Below are 17,826 nucleotides of genomic sequence, written 5' to 3' on the forward strand. Positions count from 1 at the left end.
TCAGACGTCTAGAAATAACTGCCCCTGCCCGTCACCCAAACCCTGCCAAGCCTTCCGGCAGGGGTCCAGCCTCAGTTCTCAAGAGGCCAGGCTCTGATTAGGAGGAGAGCCGCCTGGGGAGAGTCCTGGAGGGCGAAGGTGAGATGGGACTGGGAAGAACCAACTGGGCCCAAGCCTGGACAGGGAGGGAGGGCAGGCAGAAACACCCAGGAACCGGGCCACAGAAGGCTTGAGCATTCAGTTTAATGATCTCCAATAGTCTTTAAAAATCAGCACGTAAGTCCATTCCAGGTAGCCTCACCGTCCCACCTATTATTGTGACATTTGTCCAGATGTCATCCCCCCCCACCCCCAAGAAAAGTGGTTCATTCCAGGGGAGGACAGCCTGAGAAAGGAATCTAGAACCTTCTACTGCTTACCCCACAGTCCCAAGGCAGGTTCACACCTGGCCTGGCCCGAGACAGGGCAGGAAGAGACCACAGTGGCTGAGTGCAGGGAGGAAGAGCCAGGGCGCCACGTGGCCTGGCCTCCAGCCACCCGCCCCCAGGTCTGTTTTTTGGTTTAGGCATTAAAAAAATAAAGTGACAATTCCTGGCAGGGACCAGTGCACTGTCTCCTGTTAAAAACACGGGCAAGGGTGGGGACAGTCTCCTCTTCGGCCGGTCCTGCCTCACAGGATGTCTGCCCGCTTGTCCCGCACGCGGCTGCGTGCCTTGGTCCGCGCTTTGAAGGCAGCGGCGTTGTACAGGTGCTGGAATGGGGGCAGAGAGTGATGAGCTGGGGGGCAGGGGAGTGGGGCAGGGGAGGCCCAGGGCTCCTCCTTTGGCTCCCATGGAGCTCCAGGCCGCTAGGCGGCGGAATGAGGGAAAACAAAGGCACCCAAGGGTGCAGACCTTCTCAAACCGAGAGAGCTTGCAGGCCTTCAGGGCGGCGGCGTCCAGCAGCAGCACAGGGCCCAAGCCAAAGACGTCACGGAGCAGCTCGTTGTTCTGGGGGCAGAGAGGACAGTGAGCCCAGGCGGGCCCGAGGCACATGCGCTGGGGGCCCTCCCGCCGGCCTCCCCACCTGGAGGTGGTGGTGCATGCCCGAGCCCAGCACGTCCTTGAAGGCGGCGTAGACGCGGCGCCGGGCCCAGCTGTCCACGTAGAGCACCTCGAGGCCGAAGCGGACTGTCTCCTCCTCACACTCGCCGCCCTGCAGGGTAGAGGGGCCCACAGGACTGGGCTCGGCGGCTGTGCCGGGGGACACAGTCTGGCTAGGACGCACGCAATCACACGCACCTCCACAGAGTGCAGCACAGCCCGGAACGTGGAGCGCTGGCGCCGGCGGTCGGCTTTGGCACGGTGCTTGTTGCTGTCGGTGGCCAGGGTGCGTAGGGCACCGCAGAGGGCGTCCATGTCCTCGTAAACGAAGTCCTCCTGCAGCGGGAGCCGTGGCGGGCACGTGGCGAGCCTGAGCTCTGCGGCTCTCAACGGGGGGTTGCCCAAACCCGTCCTTTCACTGAGGAAGCCATTTTCTTCCCGGCCTGTGCCCTTGGAATCCCTTCTCGGCCCTTGCCTTGGCCAGACACCCCTGCTCAGGGCCCCCAACACGGCCCCCAGCACCTGCGTCTCTATTGGGGCCACTTCCACTCTACAGTGACCTAAGGCTGCCCCGTCTTCTGGGGCACCCCCTGCACCCAGCCTGGGATGGGCATGTGGCGTCAGCAGGCACCGCCCCCCCCCCACACACCTCGAGGTCCCGGGCGAGTTCAAAGAGCAGCGCGATGGCCTCCCCAGCGGCGATCCGCAGGTTCACAGTTTCGCTGGACAAGAGCCGGGCCAGCCGAGGCAGCTGCCTGGGGAGGCGGCAGGCTGAGCTGCGCGTGTGCGCCGGGGCCCCTTTGCCCTTCCGCCCCCACGCCCGTGGCAGTCTCCCCTACCTGTCGAGGACGCGGCTGACGTGGGCGCTGGGGCAGATGGTGAGAAGCAACGCCCAGGCCTGCAGGGCAGCGCAGCACAGGCCATGCAGGCTGGCAGGGGCTGTGGGGCCGTCCTCGCCACAGGACTGGCTGAAAACGCCTTCCAAGCAGGTGAGGCAGGAGACCAGGTCCTAGGGGCACCGGGAGGCAGGAGAGTGGCTCAGGGGCGGAGCTAGGGCCGAGATGCTCCACTGCCTGTGCCCGAAGGCCACTTACCTCGACGTCAGCAGCAGCCACATAGCAGCCCAGGCCCAGCGCAGAAGCACACTGTTGGGGGGACAAAGCCAGGCCATGGTCAGAGGGTGAGCCTTGGCTCCCAGCCACGGGGGCTCACCCCCGGAGCAGGGACGCCTGGAGGCGGGTGGAGCCCACCTCTCTGCTTAGGGTCTGGGATAGGGTTAGGGACACTCACGTGGAGCCGGGCAGCAGGGCTGGCGGTGCCGTCACTGAGCACGGAGACCAGGAGGGGCTGCAGGCTGCGGAACAGCTCCTCCCCCTTGGGGCCGGGACCCAGCTGCACGCACAGCAGGCCCAGCACGGCGGCAGCCAGGGCCTGCTCCTCGCCCTTCCCTGCGGGGACGCTTTCCAGTCAGCCAACGCACACAGGGCAGCAGCCGGCCATGTCGGCTTCCCCACATGTCCCACATCCAACCTTTCTTGAGGCACTTTTCCAAGGCATCGGCCAGCGTGAGGCTGCGCTCCAGCAGGAAGTCCGGGAGCAGGCGGGACGCCAGGACCAGGCGCACGTTCTCAAGAGCACCTTGCCGGGTCTTGGCACTGGGGGATAAAGGGGGGGGGGGGGGGCGCTCTTGTGAGCCAGCCCGACCTGGGTCACATCCGGCACGCGCTGAGCAGGAACCGGGGCGCAGGGCTTGGCTGGCAGGCGGGGTACCTCTTATCTGTGAGGCAATCCACATAGTCCCTCAGCTTCTCCTCAAGCTCCTCCTGCTGGCCCTGCTCATCCGCGGGGTCCCCCCCTGCAAGGCCAACCGGTCAGCCCCGCCTCTTGCCCTGGCCCCCAGAGCCCCCCGCCTCCGAGTCCCCGCCGCACCGCTCTCACCAAGGCTGTCCTCGGCCACGGGGCTAAGGAGGCTGGGACAGTCACTGGTGGTGCTGCGGGCCTCGCTGGCCGCGTCATCCTCGCTGGAGCCTGAATCGGCCTGGGTGCTGCTGCTCCGGGCACCTGGGGAGGGTGGGATGGGGCACGTGGCCTGCCTGCATTGAGGAGTGATGGCTGGGGGTACCTCACCCAGCCTCACGACCTTGCCAGACAGAATGCTGCTCCTCTCAGAGATGAGAAAACCAAGGTGGGGGTGGGACGCGCAGGGGCTGATGCACAGAACACTGAGCCAGGGGGCAGAAGCGAGGGAACGAAATCTGCCTGCAAGGTCCGAGAACATGGGGCACTAGCCCAGGAATGCCTGGCAGGCTTGGTGAACAGCCTTCCAGAGACCAGAGCTTTAAGGAGACCAAGAGCCAGGTAGAGGCAGAAGGGCCTGTGGCCCGGTCTGAAGTGGGTCGTACCCAGGCAGATCCTGGGGTAGCTCAGCCACCGGCCCAGATGATGCCCCCGAATGGCTAGGGCAAGAGTCAGAGACTTAGATTACAAAGTCAGACAGATCCAGGGTTCAAATCCCAGCTGTACGTCTTAACAGGAGTGTAAGCCAAGTCAGGTGCTTAGCCTTCAAAGTCTCGGTTTCTCTGCAAAACAGAGGAGCAAGAGCACCTCTTTGGATGGGGCAAGTGAACAGTCACTAAATAAGTGACTAGCTATGGCTCTTCTGTGGAGCAACAAGCTCACCAGGTTACCCATCAGCCCTGGGGGCAGAGGTCCTTTTCCTAGTGGATGTGGGTAGATGCCCCAGGCTTCACGCCTACCGTCCTATGAGCTCCCCTTGGTCCATCCCAGGCCTTCAGCCCTGGGTGGATGAGCACAGAGGTTCCTCCTGGCCCTGGGGAGTGGCCCATGGCCCCTGACCACCCTGGAAATATGTGAACACCAGCAAATGTCAGGCTCAGCGGAACTGAATGCTCCTGTGGGTAGGTTCTGCCTTGGCTGGGGCAGCTGCCACAGCTGAGCCCTAAATGGCTTCTGGTCACCAGGCTGGCCCTATTTCTCAGGAACTACTAGCTCCATGTGCCTGCCGGACAAAGTTCAGTGCCCACACGGGCCTGGACTCATCTCCTTCCTCACTGCCCTCCCAGCCAAGCAGCCTAGCCTTCCCTCGTTTCTTCATGTGTCGTGATCCCTCCAGGGGCCAGGTGTTTGATTCACTCCCCATGGTTCCCTGTTCTCCACCTTCTCACAGGACTTCCCCAGAAGCCCCAACCTTGAGGCTTCCTTGGTTCCTAAGTCTGGAGCTGACACCACTCAAAGAACTCTCCCCCCACAACCAGTCCTTCTGGAATATCACTACCCTCTTGGATGTCCCCCTACCCAAACCCCGTTGGGGCGGTGGCCAGGTCTCAGCTGTGTCTAGCAGGAACCCCATCCCTGCAAAGTAAACATACGTGTTTACTACACCAGGACACTCTCCTGGTGTCCGCTGATAAGCTCTCAGGACTGCCTCAGACTCTAGGGCGCTCAACCACCCTCTAGGGCCAGGTCCACCAAAGCCGAAATCCTGAAGCTTCCCTATCGCCCCCTCCCTCCCCTCAGTTCTCCCCCAGGCCTCCCAACAACTTCCTAGTTCCGTCCAAGAACGTATTAGAAATTGGAGGCAAGGCGAGCTTCCTACTCTGTCCTGCGGGTTTGTCCCCCAAAGCAGGCAACTCGAAGGAGCAATGGGGAAACGAAGCACGGGAGGTGCCGACCGCCTTTAGGGTCAGAAGCGCAGGCTCCAGACCCGAGAGCAGCGCGCCCAAGTTGGGCGCACACGTGGCCGCTGTCTGCTGGGGCACGTGCGGGCCACGGGGAAGTTGCAGGAAGCGGCGCCAAGCTGATCCAGGCAGGAGTTCCAGCCCAGGACCCTCAGGGACACCGGCGGGGACCCACTCAAAGCCCCTCGTTCGCCGATCGTCAGTTGCCCCATGTCCACACTTACCGCCTCTGCGGCGCTGACCGCCCTTGCGGGGCGCGCTGCCCTTATGCGCGCGGGGCATACCGGGAAATGGGCGCGAGGGGGCGCGGGGTCAGGGACCCAGCGGGCTGGGACTCCAGACCAGCAAGACACCTGCTGGTGCGCTGAGCTGAGACTTGGGCAGACAACCGGAGCCACACGCCGCGCGTACCACCATCTTTGCTAGGTGCCCGCCCTGCCAAACCGGTCGAAGCGCCCCGCCCGGCTAGACAGGTTGCCGGGAAGGCGAGTTCGTGGCCACTCGGTTCAGACCCATAGCCACGATGCCGAAACTACTATTCCCAGGGGGCTGTGCGTGCTGATTATCACCGACCGGTTAGGCGCAGGGCACGTTGGGCATTGTAGTCTACTCCCGTGACCCGTAAGCCCACGACGCTTTAGTTGAGCTCTGCACCCACAATGCTCTATGTCCTCCCCAACCCCCACAGCATGCATACACGCACGATCGTTAACTCTGAACCTGAGCCGTCCACCGCCACGCAGGACCCACATCTCTGGCCACTTGCATCCTGACACTCGCTACTGGATGAGCATGAGGCTTGCGATGACATGGTGAACAGCCAAACCTCAGGCAGTGAAAGAAAAAGTGACTTTATGATGAAAGCAAAGTACAGAAAACAGTTCAGCATGTCCAGATCGTAGCCAAGATCATGAGGCCCACCTGCCATCGGACAGGTCTCCTTCTGCCTCTCATGGACCCAGTGATGTGCGTAAGAACAGAGCCCTGGGCTGGCAACCCTAACCATCTGGAACCCTGTCTCTCTCCCTGCGACTGCTTCCTTTTTAGGAGGGATCAGGTGATCTCAGAGAGCTTCTGGTTTTAAAAGTGTAAATGTTTCCTTCTGACCCCTTCTGCTCCCCAGGGAGCCTATGGGAAGCAGGGTGTGTGTATGGGGGGGACTGGCCAAGCTAAAGAGAACAAGAGTGGGACAGAACCCTCAAGGACCGGGAAATGGCAGCAGGGAAAAGAGGATCGGTCATGGCAGGTGACTCCTGGCTTCATGCTGTTTCTTCAGGCCGAGGCTTAGGCCTGGGCTCCTGACAGGTGGGGCCTGCCCAGCCTTGGTAACAGTGGCAGTGGAAGGACTCCCAAGCACCAGGGCTGCCATCTGGCTGCAGGTGCAGAAAGGCTTCCAGCTGTCCTGGATATCGCCGGGCACAGCGCCCATGGCCGTGACACCACTGGTGACTGCAGGCTGTGGCTGCCCTGGTCACATTAATCACATAGGGCCCCAGGGTGTTCACCAGGTAGTCATGAAGGCGCCAGCACTTCTCCTGAGGAACAGGGAGGGATGTATCAGAATGTGCCTGCTCCGTGGCCCTGACATGGTCTCCCCCCGACCCTGGGACCCCCCAGCATGGGCTGTGTGGCAGGCGGAGGTTGGGGGGCGGTGATCACCTCAGAGCTGGAGAAGCTCAGATCTCCCCAGAGCACCACGCCGGCTGCCCCGAGTGCTGCACTCACACCGATGGTCTGCACAAGGTCACCCTGGAGGCGGAGAGCTGCTAAGCCACGGCTGAGCTGGCCAGATCCATCTGGGCCTATCTCCACCTTCCAGAAACTTTCCTGGCCCATTGCCACAATCTGATTCCACCTCTATAGTAGGGCCCCGTGGCACTGCGCCTCTGACTGGCTTCTCAAGCCCTCCACTTCAGATCAAGGCGCCGAAGGCTGGGCCTTGCCTTCCTCAAGATCTGCCAGAGCAGAGCCATACCTTGTCAGATACTCCAGGATGGGACCATCCGCTCAGACACAGATGAGGGCCTCCCCTTCAGGTCCCCGTGGGCAAGGTCTTCCCTTCAGACCTTTCTAGGACAGGGCTATGCCTCCCCACTAGACACCAGCTTTCACTCACCTGGGACAGGAACCTCCCAGAACCGTGGTGTGTGAGGCGGGCATAGGCCAGGACAGGCAGGGGATGTGCATGCCCAGCACGGGCCACTCGGAAGGCCTCCTCCAGGCGGTATCGAACAAATGACTGTTGGTGAGCAGGCGGCAGCCTGGGTGGGAGGTAGATGCTGGGGAAGAGCGCACTGGAGGCGGCCCAGAGCCAATGCAGCTGGGTGTTGCGGGCGCGCGCGGCTGCATGGCAGTGGCCCGTGTAATTGGAAGCCACACCGTGCCAGCCATTGCCACAGGCTGGGAAGCTATAGAAGCCCCAGAGCCCGTGGGGCTGCAATGCCTGGCCCAACCGCAGTGTGCCCTCCATCAGTGCACGAGCTGCTTGTTCAAAGCCGGTACGGGCCTTGCGGAGCTGCTCCTGGGGGTCCAGGTGGGGAAACACTCGCTGTGCCCAAGCCCATGAGGCATCCTGATAGACTCGGTGGCGGCCCCAGTTCCCAGCCCAGAGCGGGCACCATTCTTCCCAGTCCAGCACTGCCAGGCCAGTGAAGCCAGGTCCCAGGCTCCGGTGGATTTGGTAAGCAGCACGTGCCAGGTGGTGGTTGAGGAGCACAGCCTGAGGGATGCCCCCGTTGTGAGCTGTGCCCCTGGGCCCAAAGTAGGGGTAGTGGCCGAGCTGGTTTTTGTAGAAGATGGTGATGTTCTGGCCATGGAAGCGCTGGGCACGGTTGGCTGTGATGCCCAGGGCCTCTAGGGGCAGGTGCACACCAAAGCGGGCTCTACAGCGTGCTGAGGGAATGTTCCACAGCACAGAGAAGGGGCGTTCGGGGGCCTGCGGTAGGGGGTGGCCACAGCCCAGGCACAGGGCCACCCCTAGCACCAGGGTCACGCCTAGCTGCATGGTCATGCCCCAGGAACGGAAACCTGCAGGAGAGAAGGTGTGAGCTTAGAGTCCAAGGCCATACCTTCCACGTAGCAGGGAAAGCTGGGAAAACCTCCCTAGCTCCTGCCCATAAGGGCACGGGAAAAGCACGGTCCTCAAGGGGTCCCATAGGCCTCTCGAAGGAGCTGCACCCTAAGCTGGCCTGGGCCGCTCCCCTCCCTTGTTTGTCATCTGACACCTCTCCCATCCACAGCTCTCTCAAGTCTTCTTTCCTGCCTGTCTTCTCTCCTGCCCCAAGAACACTCAGCACTCAGGTCTCTGCTGTGATGTCACCTCCCCTGGGAGGTCTCCTGGTTCTCCAGGGGAAGTGAGGGCGCCAGGGCTCCTACAGTCCCAGCGTGGACCCTGCCACAGCACGCATGCCCATCTCCCTATCTCCCTGTCGCCTCGGGTCAAGATCCTGTCTCATTCCCCATTGCCTGCGCCCAGTCCAGGGCCTGACACAGAGCAGGTGCGCAGTGATGGGTGAGGGGGGGAGTGACTGTGGAGAAAACAGACACCCCTCCTCCTGGGCCGGGCTAAGTGGGAGGCACAAAGGGCAGGTGTCCTGGCACCCGCGGCCCCAGGGCCGAGGTGGATCTGGGGGCTCCTGCAGGGATAGGGGACCTAAGATGAGGCTGGGAGTCAACAAATAAACTGCCACAGCCACACCCAACAGAAGCCTTTATTCAGTCACACCGACGTTCGGGGCCACAGCCAGGGAGCCGCCTCCTGGCCCCAGTGGCGCTCAGGAAACGTGCCCAGGCTAAAGCTGTCCCCAGGGGCCAGGGGCTGAGGCTGGGACTGTCCTGGGGAGTCCACTGAACCAGAAAGACAGTGCATTGCCCTAGGTGGCCCTCAGATGTCCTTCTCCATCCAAAATATGGGGCGCCCTCTCAGGTCACAGTAATGTGTCTCCAGCAGGCTTTGTGGAGGGGGCCCTGCTGGAGGTGGCGGTGAGGTGGTCAAGGGCTTAGGCAGGGGAGGTGGTGGTGGCAACGATGGCCCCTTGGGGGCTCTTGGGGCAACTCGGGCTGTCGGGCTAGGGGTCTTGCAGGGCAGCAGTGGGGAAGGGGCCCTGGGGAAGGCACTGAGCAGAGTGGCGGGCAGCCGTTGGCTGGTAAAGGCTAGGCCGTGAACAGGCTCACCCGGCCGGTAGCCCAGGCGGACGTAGAAGCGCAGCTGGTCATGGGTGCTGAGGTGTAGGCGGCGGAAGCCCCGGGCCCGAGCAAAGACCTCGAGGCCCTCCATGAGGCAGCGGCCAAAGCCACGGCCCCTCAGGGCTCGGGCCACCACCACCGTCTCCACTAGGAGGCTCTGGGGCCGGTCGAGCACCCGTGACAGGCGGGCATGCCCCACCACGATGGGGGCTTTCCCTGGTGTGGGGCGGGGACTCAGCAGCATCAGGCACAGGGGGAAGTTGTCCGAGGACTGGCCCAAGGAGTGCAAGCGGGAGGCGCGGCTGCGGGGCCACTGCTCATTGATGAGGTCGGCGCAGGCCTCCAGGAGTGCAGGCCGGTAGTGCACGGGCTCCAGGGTCAACTCAGCCAGGCGGGGGGCTGGGGGCTCCTCTGGCTGGAGTGCTGGATCCAAGGTCAGCTCAGTTGAGCCAGGATTGAGGGTCATCTCTGGATGGCATGCAGAACCCGGGGTCAGCTCAGCTAGCCTGGGACTCAGGGTCCGCTCTGGCTGGTGTGCAGGATCCTGGGTCAGCTTGGCCAGGTCGGATCTCGGGGTCCACGTGAGCTGGCAGGTGGGATCCAGAGTCAGCTCACCTGGGCTAGTACTCAGGATCAGCCTCATCCAGTGTAGGGCCTAGGGCAGGGGTCAGCGTGGCTAGGCCAGGGCTTAGATTCAGCTCCGGCCTACACGGAAGATCCAGGCTCAGCTGAGCCAGGCTAGGAGCCAGGGTCATCTCCTGTTGGGCTGCAGGTGGCTCAGTGCCAGGCTGGGGGTTAAGGCCAAGGTCTCCAGGAAGTGGCATCTCCTTAGACCACAAGGGTGCTCTTCCTGTGGACTCAAGCCATGCTGGGCTGTGCCGTGAGGGAGGATGGGGTTGGGGCAGGGAAGAACTGATGGAGTGCTAGGGAAGCTGTGCAGCCTAGAACAAGGGAGTGGTGGGCTACACCTGAGCCCATACTCACCTGATAGCACACAGGTGAGCTGGAGGAGAAAGACCCACACCTGGTGGAGTTGACTCAGGTAGACAGCAGAGGGGATAGGTTCAGGGTGTCCTCCCCCACACTGGATGGAGACTGGGGGCCAAGAGTCCTGGCCCCAGTCTGCTCTGGCTACAACTTTGTCCTCCCCAGGACAGCTGACCCAGCCCTACACCACCACAGCTGGCTGGCCATCCACAGAACATGCAGACCAAACACAATGACATCCTGCTTAAACCCACCCAAGGCTCCTTTCTGAGGCAACACAACTATCCCCAGGTGTTCCTCTGTTCCTCCCTTTCCTAAATTTCAGGTGACGCTTTTTAACCACGTGGGCCATGCCCGCCACTTAACTGACCCTGGGGCGCCACTCACTCATCCAGCACACTGTTTTCCCCTCCCTGGGACACACAGCCCATGGCCCCTTCCCTGAAACTGCCCAGCCAAGGGCACTTTTTTTTTCAGTGCTTACAATAACATGAATTTACTACCTTAATAGTTTGGGAGAACAGAATCTGAAATGAGTCTCACTGGGCTAAAATCAAGGTTTTGCAGGGCTGGTTCCTTGCCTTTTTCCAGCCTCTAGAGGCCACCTGTTTTCTTTGGCTCAGAGACGCCTCTCCATCCTCAAAGCCAGCGATGGCATCACCCCGACCTCTGCTTCCATCACCACATTTCCTTCTCAGGACACTTTGACTGGTCATGGACCCACCTGTCCCTTCAGATGGGGCCCCAGCAGCTCTAGTAAGAGGCCCGGCTCACAGTCACACAGCAATTGACTCCTGCAAGCCTGTGTCCCCACTGGCCTGAGTTTCGTAGCCACCCTAGATAAGGACCACAGCTTCCTTCCTGCATCCACCGGGAGTCCAACGGCCACCAAGTTGGGGGCTCAGACCTCCTGCACCCAAACCCCATTGTCTGCCCATCCTGCCCCAAGCCCTGCTGGCAGGAGGGTCTCTGCTGGGGGAATATCTGGCGGTGGGGGGTGCGGGCGGCGCTGGGCCCCATCATTCTACTCACCTTCTCAGCAGAAGGAGCGCCCTAGCCTCCCCTTCCCCACCTCCCCAGGAAGGCCCCCAGGAAGGCCCCCAGGGCATGAGGCCGATTTCCCACGGGTCAGACACAGGGGCCCCTTCCCCTCACGCCACATTCCACCTAGAGGGCTGGAAGCCCCTCACCTGCATTCGGCCACCTCCGCAGCAACCGCACCCCTCGACCAGCAGGGAGGCAGCCCCAGCTTCTGCCTCTAGGTGAGGAACCCCAGGCTTCCCCGCGGGTTTAACTCCTTCGAAATCGACCCAACCCACTGTGGGCGGGGTTCCTGGGTTGTCAGAGACAGGCGGCACAGTCCCTCCTGTGCCTCGGTCTCCCCCTCCCTCCTACTGGGCCAAAAGCCGTGCACTGTTGCGGGGAGGGGGCTTCGGGAACTTGACTCTGGGTGGGTGTGGCTCGGCATGCTCTGGGAGGGAACCACAGCCGCAGGGAGAGCGTGCGAGGCGGCAGAGCCACTTGGCCTCACGCGCGGAGTGGACAGAAGCAGCGGGGACAATGAGGACGGACACGCCGCGCTTGGGGAGGGTGCGGTACTAACATGTTGAAGCGGGGCTCCAGGATGCTCGGCGTCCTGGCTGCGAACAGATCCGAATCGCGCTGGTCGCTGGCTCGGAGTCCTCCGTCAGTCTGCGCTGCCCCCTCGCGGTGCGGCGGACGCACTGCAGCCGTTTCGGCTCACAACGCACCACTTAGTCCCGTCTCCCTGGGCGGCCAGGCCCCGCCCCCCGGCCTGTGCTTCAGAACACCGATCAGGCACAGGCTTCGCCTCCGCCGTGGCCCCGCCCTTTGGCGCTGAGCCCCGCCCCTCTCCCCGTGCGTCACAGCTCGGACTCCACGTCGGCTTCGTCTCCCGTTGGCTCCGCCCCTTCCCATACAGGCTCCGTGTCTGGTTTCCTGCATCGCCCTTTGGGTCCCGCCTCAATTCGGCTCACCCAGCCCCCGCCGGCTCCCCGCGTGCTGCCGCCTGGGCCGGGCGCAGGCCCTTCCTCCAGCTGGCTCCGTTTCCGCCTCGCCCTGGGCTCGAACTGATCTCGCCCCCGCGTAGCTTTCCCTGGGTTCCCGCTGGCCTCCTGCTTCCGTTCTGCGTGGAATGGCCAGGTGGAGCTTCCTCCTGAGATTTGGGCCCCACCCTGGGAAGCAGACGCGCTCCGACAGACGTCAGATTTGAGAGAGGAGCCTTTCTTGTGCCCTCTGGACCCCGGAGCCTGTACGGTTAAGGCGCTCAATAAACAGCTCTTCAAAGGAAGAATCATGTCTGCTTTATTTACAGGGCTGGCGCCTCTGAGCGGATTCAGGTTGCGTGCAGGGCTGGTTACCGTCAACACAGTAGGAGCCAATGCCTCTACCTCTGCAGCCAGGGTGCCTGGGTTCGAATCTCAGCTCTCCATTTTCTGGCTGTGCAACTTTTGACAAAGGGCTTTCCCTCCCTGTGTGTTTCTCAGTGTCCTCAGCGTCGCGTTAGGACTGAATGAGTTAGCCTACTTAACATGCTTAGCGGACTTGGTAAAGAGTAGGCGCTCAGAGAATGGCAGTTCTTGTGAGTGCTGCAGTTTAAACACTGGCTCAGTCCGTGTCCCTGGAGGCGATGTTTCTGCCCTGGTGGGTGGGTGACGGAGACTTAACTCCTGATGCAGCTGTCCCGGTCTGTAAGTACGTGTGCATATGCAGGCATACGCTCCTGACGGCGGCTGAGTGTATTCCGGGCTGTGACCGTGACTTGTGTAACTGGGCCTAGACTCGAGAAAGCCTTGGCCAGGGCCGGAGTGCATTAGGTGGTGCTCAGTGTGTGCATCCGGTGTGTGGCCCATCACCACGTGCCCTGCCGCTCACACCGTGCTCCCCTCCAGCCAGGGTAGCAGTGACATTGGAACTCCACTGCCATCTGCTCCCAATCCTCAAGTGACAGGGCACCTCGTAGGGTCAGGGGCCCACCACCAGGAGTGAGTTCAATGGAGAAACTGGTGGGGCTGAGGATGAGGAGGGCCTGGGGATGGCTGGGGCGCCGGGCACAGCGGCCATGACCTGAGCACAGGGCTTTACTGCACAGACGAGCCCCACTGGTCACGTTCAGGATGAAGGGCCCCAGGGTGGTGTCCACATACTCCTTGATGGCCTGGCATGACTCCTGGGTAGGAGGGGGAGTGTCAGAACTACCACGGCCATGCACGGGCCTGCCTAGGGCACTGAGGCCCTCACCTGCTGGCCAGTCAGGACTGTAGGGGGAGAAAGGATGGGCCAGAGTCACCCCAGGCGACCTCCGCCCCCTCCCTGGGCCTGAGCTCACCTTGGTTTTTGTGTTCTCCCAGCTCACCCAGAGCACCACACCTGCTGCTCCCTGGGCTGCACTCTCCCCGAGGCTGTGCTCCAGCTCCTCCTGGGGAAAGGGACGGCACAGCTCTGTGGGTTCTCCCTCCCTCCGCAGAGCAGATTGCTGTAACACCATTGGATGAGACCAGTAATTCCTCACTCCCACCTGGGGCGGCTGCGGCCCTTGTGGCCAGAGGCCAGCGGGTCTCCGCTCTAGCCTGTGTGTACCATGCAGACAGGCAGAGCATCCTTCTGATGGATGCTGGCTAGTCTGTGCCTGGCACAGACCTTGGCACACAATAGGAGTTCAAAGAACGTGAGAATGAGTGGATGGAAGTGCCACGAGGCTGTGGCATCAGCTGCTGGACCTAATGTCTAACAAAGTGGGCAGGGCTACAGTAGACTCACCAGTGGCAGAAAGCGGTTCGTCATGTCATAGAAGATCTGGGCATAGGGCAGCACTGGCAGACTGGGGTCCCTAGCACTCACGGCCACGCGGAATGCCTCACCCACTCGGTGCCGCACGTACATCTGTGCCTTCCCTGTACCTTCCAGTTCTGCAGGAATGTAGATGCTGGGGTAGAGGGCACGGCTCTGGCCCCACAGCCACCCCAGCTGGTCGTTCTGGGCACACACACCCGTTGGGCACTCGCCTGTGTAGTTGGAGCTTAGAAAGTCATAGTTATAGCAGTCAGGGAAGCCATAGAAGCCCCAGAGGCCACGAGGTCGCACTGCCTGCCCCAGCTTGAGGGTGCCTACCATCCAGGCCTGTGCAGCCCCCTGGAATTGGTGCTGGGCTGCCGCTTCCACCCAAGGAGCTGGCCAGTCAGGGTGCTGCGCCTGTATCAGTTCCCGTGAGCGCTGTCGGTAAATGTCCTTGGTGTCCCAGTTGAAGGCCCAGCGTGGGCGCCAGGCTTCCCAGTCAATGACAGCCAGCCCTGAGAAGTCGGACGCAGGCATGGCAGCCAGGATGTCCTGGTACGCGCGGGCCAGGTGATCGTCCAGGCTGGCGTTCTGGGGCAGGCCGCCAAACACAGGCTCCCCAGCAGACGTGTAGTAGGGGTAGGTGCCCAGCTGGGAGCTGTAGAAAATGGTCATGTCTGGGCCGAGGAAGGTCTGCCCCGGGTTGGCCACTACATCAAAGACGCTGACGTCCACGTCCACGCCATGCGTCTGCAGGCACCACTGGGTGTTTGCATTCCAGATGGTGGTGAAGGGCTTGTTGGGGACCACGGGGCCCCTGGCGCCTTGGGCCATGCCGAGCAAGGTCAGGAAGAGGGTGCAGATGGGAAGACGGTGGGCTGCCATGACACAGGACAGGTGTAGGGAAACCTGGCCAGGGGAGGCAGGGCTGAGCACAGGCCTTGAACTCTCTGAGCCCTGCTGGGGCGGGGAGGCCAAGTCCCTTGCTCATTAATCCATCCTGCTCTGACTTCAAGTTAACAGTGACTGGCAGGGCTCAGGGAGGTCAAAGGGCAAAGGAGAGGCATGGAAGGGAGCACTGTCCCTGGAGGGCACATCTGGGGTGCCTCCTGGGCTCGGCCTTTGCCCTGTCTCCCACCAGCCTTGCCCTGGCCTAGGCTCACCCACCCACTTTCCCAAGGGCCACAGAAGCCTTGACATCTGTTTTGAAAAGAGTGGCAGAGAGCTAGGCCCTGGGTCCCCAGGCTGACCTGACTGATAGGGGGGGCCTTTCCTGTCTCTTCTCCCAGGAATCCGGGCCAGCCATTGGAGGAGGGGATGCTCAGTGACCAAGGAGAGGTCAGCCCAGCCCTCCTGTACACCCGCTGGTCTGCCCGCTTTTCCCTGCTGACCTCAGGGCTGAAGAGCCTTGTCCTCCCAACTTCCTGACCCCGGGCTGAGGGCCGAGGCAGGGCTCAGCAAGATTCTTTGTTCCTCAACTCTGGCCCCTGCTGCACCAGCCTCTCGGAGGACGAAGCTGCTGCTGGCAACTCTGAGCTTTTTTTGTAGGGGGTCACCCCACCCAGTCTGGGGGCGGGCTGAGGGGTGGGCCCTGGGTTGGAGGGCTGGGCCAGGCATCAGAGCCACCTCACCACCCTTAGCCAAGTGCCCTTGTAAGGGGTGGGACCTGGGCCGGAAGTGACACCTCCCACCCAGTGAGCACTAAGGCAGGGCTTCGTGGTTTTATTTGGAGTGGGATGGGGGTGGGGGCGGTGCAGGGGGGTGTGTGGGTGGCAGGCCTGTTTGTGGTGCTGGAATCTGGGTATCTTGGGACTGATAACCAGGGAGGGTCCTGGCCCCACATGGCTGCATTATGACTTTGGGGAGCCCTAGGTATTTTTGCCTTTGTGGGTGGGACTGTTCCTCAAAAAATTTTTATTTATTCATTTTAGAGAGAGAGGAACATTTATCTGTTGTTCCACTTATTTATGTGTTCATTGGTTGATTCTTGTATGTGCCCTGACTGGAGCTCAAATCAAAAAATATTTTAAAATATATTTTACAACTATGTTGGTATAAAGATAAATACAATCCAGACTGAATCCATGACCTATTCATTACTTATATATTTTTTCTTCTATTAAAAAATCAACATTAAAACATTTGTGGGCCTCTAAAGTGCTGTGGCCCTAGGCCTTCTGCCTCCTGGATGTCACCCCTGCCTTAGGGACCTGCATCTGAAAGGCCCAGTGCTCACCAAGTCAGGCCTGTGCTGTTACCCCCTGTACACTTGCTGGGTCAGGGACTGTCTATGAAGCCCCGGTTAGTGACCATCGGGGCCTGAGTGTGCACACATGAGTGTGGGACCCAGAGCTTCCCTGGTACTGGGTGTGAGACCTTGGTGTCTTGTGACTGGGAGACCATGTCAGTGGAACCACGGGTCTGGGCAGTGTATCCGTGACCACATGCTTATTCATTTCCTCATGATTTCACTGGTTTGCTGAATCAGAACCGAGTGACTGAGACCTGCCAGGTGCCCAGCAGGCCCAGGCCTGCCTGCCGGGGGTGGGGTGGGAACCATCGGATCCCTGGCTCCGGTTCAACTGCTGCCTGGCTCCACAGCCCAGGCTGAGCCTGAGCCAGTGCCCTCTAGCATGGCGGTCCCCAGGGAAGTGGCACAGCTGGTTGCCATGTGGGCTCAGTCCTCCCTCCAGGCTGGCTAGGGTGGAGAAGTGGCAGGGCTGAAGGAGAGAAGGGCCCAGGGTGCACATCAGCCGCAAGCCGAGCACAGGATCTGGCCACAGAGGTGGTGGCTGCTGAGCCTCTTCAGAAAGCAGGGTCCCAGAGTGAGGACCACTAGGCTCCTTGCTACCCTCTGGTTTCCCCAGAGACCTAGTGCTGAGATTGGCACAATCCAGCCGCCCAGCCGCCCAGCAGCCTCCGGCTGGCCTCGGTCCAAGGGAGACGCTCTAATGGTGAAACAGCAGGAAGCAGCTGGGGTGCCTGTAGCCCTCCCCCACCCCGGGCCCCACCCACAGGCCAGCTTCTGCAGGTTGGTCTGGTCCGATTGGTCCAAGTGGTGTGTGTCTGAGGTCTGAGGAACACAGTGAAGAGATTAAAATGGAGTCACTATGGTCAAGCTGTTAAATGACTAAAATCAAGTAGGTTGAGGCCTGAGGAAAGCTCTGTTTTAACTGGCTTGGGAACTTAAGCTTTTGAGCTTTGCAGTCGGCATCAACTCCCAGACACGCCTTGGACCTCCAGACCACCTCTGATTACCCCCGAAAGGCTCACGTATCCGGAACACAAGGTGATCTCACCTCTTGGCTCCACGGTCCAGACCGCACACCTGACCAATAACCATTCAGGCCAATGCAGAGGCTAAGAATACAGAGCTGCTTCTTCTCAAGAACGTCTTTTTAAAGCTCTGTTGACAGGTCAGTCCAGCTTTCTGGTCCAGCCCTGCCTGTTCTGGTTGGGCATACCCTAGGCTGCTGAGTCACCCCCCAACCCCCCCGCTGCCACCCACAGGACAGCTCCGTCTCAAGTTGCACTTTCTCCAAGGCTGTCTTCTACACGCCCGGGGAAGTGATGTGAGGTGGCCACGGGTTTGTATTGGAGGGGGTCACAACTGTGTAAAGGGGGGGGGGTCACACACGTGGGGGGATCATAGCTGCACACATAGGGGGTTACGTGTATGTAAAGGTCATGGCAAAGTGGGAAAGGTCCCAGCTGTGTGGGTGAGGTCACAGGTGTGCCTTGGTCACCTGTCTAGGGGGTTACAGATGTCAGTGGGATAGCTCACAGGTGTGTGTGGGGGTTCACAGCTGCTCTCCCTCCCCTGGCTCCAGCATCTCATGGCCTATGGATCAACACCCGAATCTTCTCTCTAGCACTTGGGAACCCTTCCACCTTGGTATCCTCCTCCACCAAGTGACCTGACATCACCCTCCCAGTGCTACCACCAGCCCTTTCTCTCCATTCTCGGCCATCACCAGCCAGAGGGAGACAAGAGGGAGCTTTACAGCCCGAGCAGACATTGATTGGCACGGCCTTGGCTCTCTTCCCCAACCACGCCATCCCCTCGCCCGCACCCTCCT

At 61.2% G+C, this 17,826-nt stretch overlaps 4 protein-coding genes across 10 annotated transcripts; all 4 read right to left on the minus strand.

The window, feature by feature from the left end:
• Positions 1-223: 223 nt before the first annotated feature.
• Positions 224-5,234, minus strand: IFRD2 (interferon related developmental regulator 2). 2 transcript variants are annotated; one of them, XM_090284792.1, is made up of 12 exons: positions 5,005-5,234; positions 3,021-3,143; positions 2,853-2,937; positions 2,613-2,737; positions 2,373-2,530; positions 2,177-2,227; positions 1,922-2,091; positions 1,732-1,837; positions 1,281-1,418; positions 1,066-1,194; positions 894-989; positions 224-751 (listed from the first exon to the last, which is right to left on the minus strand). In XM_090284792.1, the coding sequence occupies exons 1-12, from the start codon at positions 5,060-5,062 to the stop codon at positions 671-673; spliced, it is 1,320 nt and encodes a 439-aa protein (XP_090140918.1). In that variant the 5' UTR covers positions 5,063-5,234; the 3' UTR covers positions 224-670. The 2 variants fall into 2 exon arrangements, with proteins under 2 accessions (XP_090140918.1, XP_090140917.1); XM_090284791.1 differs by having other exon boundaries at positions 3,012-3,143; positions 5,005-5,148.
• Positions 5,235-5,937: 703 nt separating this feature from the next.
• On the minus strand, positions 5,938-11,608 carry HYAL3 (hyaluronidase 3). Of its 2 annotated transcripts, none has more exons than XM_090284797.1 (4): positions 11,556-11,608; positions 6,897-7,807; positions 6,440-6,529; positions 5,938-6,315 (listed from the first exon to the last, which is right to left on the minus strand). In XM_090284797.1, the coding sequence occupies exons 2-4, from the start codon at positions 7,788-7,790 to the stop codon at positions 6,040-6,042; spliced, it is 1,260 nt and encodes a 419-aa protein (XP_090140923.1). In that variant the 5' UTR covers positions 7,791-7,807; positions 11,556-11,608; the 3' UTR covers positions 5,938-6,039. The 2 variants fall into 2 exon arrangements, with proteins under 2 accessions (XP_090140923.1, XP_090140922.1); XM_090284796.1 differs by lacking the exon at positions 11,556-11,608 and adding an exon at positions 11,143-11,197.
• NAA80 (N-alpha-acetyltransferase 80, NatH catalytic subunit) lies at positions 8,473-11,606 on the minus strand. Of its 4 annotated transcripts, none has more exons than XM_090284800.1 (2): positions 11,556-11,606; positions 8,473-9,551 (listed from the first exon to the last, which is right to left on the minus strand). In XM_090284800.1, exon 2 carries the CDS (start codon positions 9,429-9,431, stop codon positions 8,664-8,666), a length of 768 nt encoding a protein of 255 aa, XP_090140926.1. In that variant the 5' UTR covers positions 9,432-9,551; positions 11,556-11,606; the 3' UTR covers positions 8,473-8,663. The 4 variants fall into 4 exon arrangements, with proteins under 4 accessions (XP_090140926.1, XP_090140925.1, XP_090140924.1 ...); XM_090284799.1 differs by having other exon boundaries at positions 8,473-9,620; positions 11,556-11,602; XM_090284798.1 differs by lacking the exon at positions 11,556-11,606 and adding an exon at positions 11,143-11,197.
• A 651-nt stretch (positions 11,609-12,259) lies between the features above and the next one.
• HYAL1 (hyaluronidase 1) lies at positions 12,260-17,171 on the minus strand. 2 transcript variants are annotated; one of them, XM_090284794.1, is made up of 4 exons: positions 17,047-17,171; positions 13,733-14,656; positions 13,302-13,391; positions 12,260-13,142 (listed from the first exon to the last, which is right to left on the minus strand). In XM_090284794.1, the coding sequence occupies exons 2-4, from the start codon at positions 14,630-14,632 to the stop codon at positions 12,825-12,827; spliced, it is 1,308 nt and encodes a 435-aa protein (XP_090140920.1). In that variant the 5' UTR covers positions 14,633-14,656; positions 17,047-17,171; the 3' UTR covers positions 12,260-12,824. The 2 variants fall into 2 exon arrangements, with proteins under 2 accessions (XP_090140920.1, XP_090140919.1); XM_090284793.1 differs by lacking the exon at positions 17,047-17,171 and adding an exon at positions 15,139-15,323.
• Positions 17,172-17,826: the final 655 nt, after the last annotated feature.

The sequence above is a fragment of the Furipterus horrens genome, unplaced genomic scaffold (assembly GCF_987537825.1).
Source record: "Furipterus horrens unplaced genomic scaffold, mFurHor1.1.pri manual_scaffold_7, whole genome shotgun sequence".
NCBI classification, from domain to species: domain Eukaryota; kingdom Metazoa; phylum Chordata; class Mammalia; order Chiroptera; family Furipteridae; genus Furipterus; species Furipterus horrens.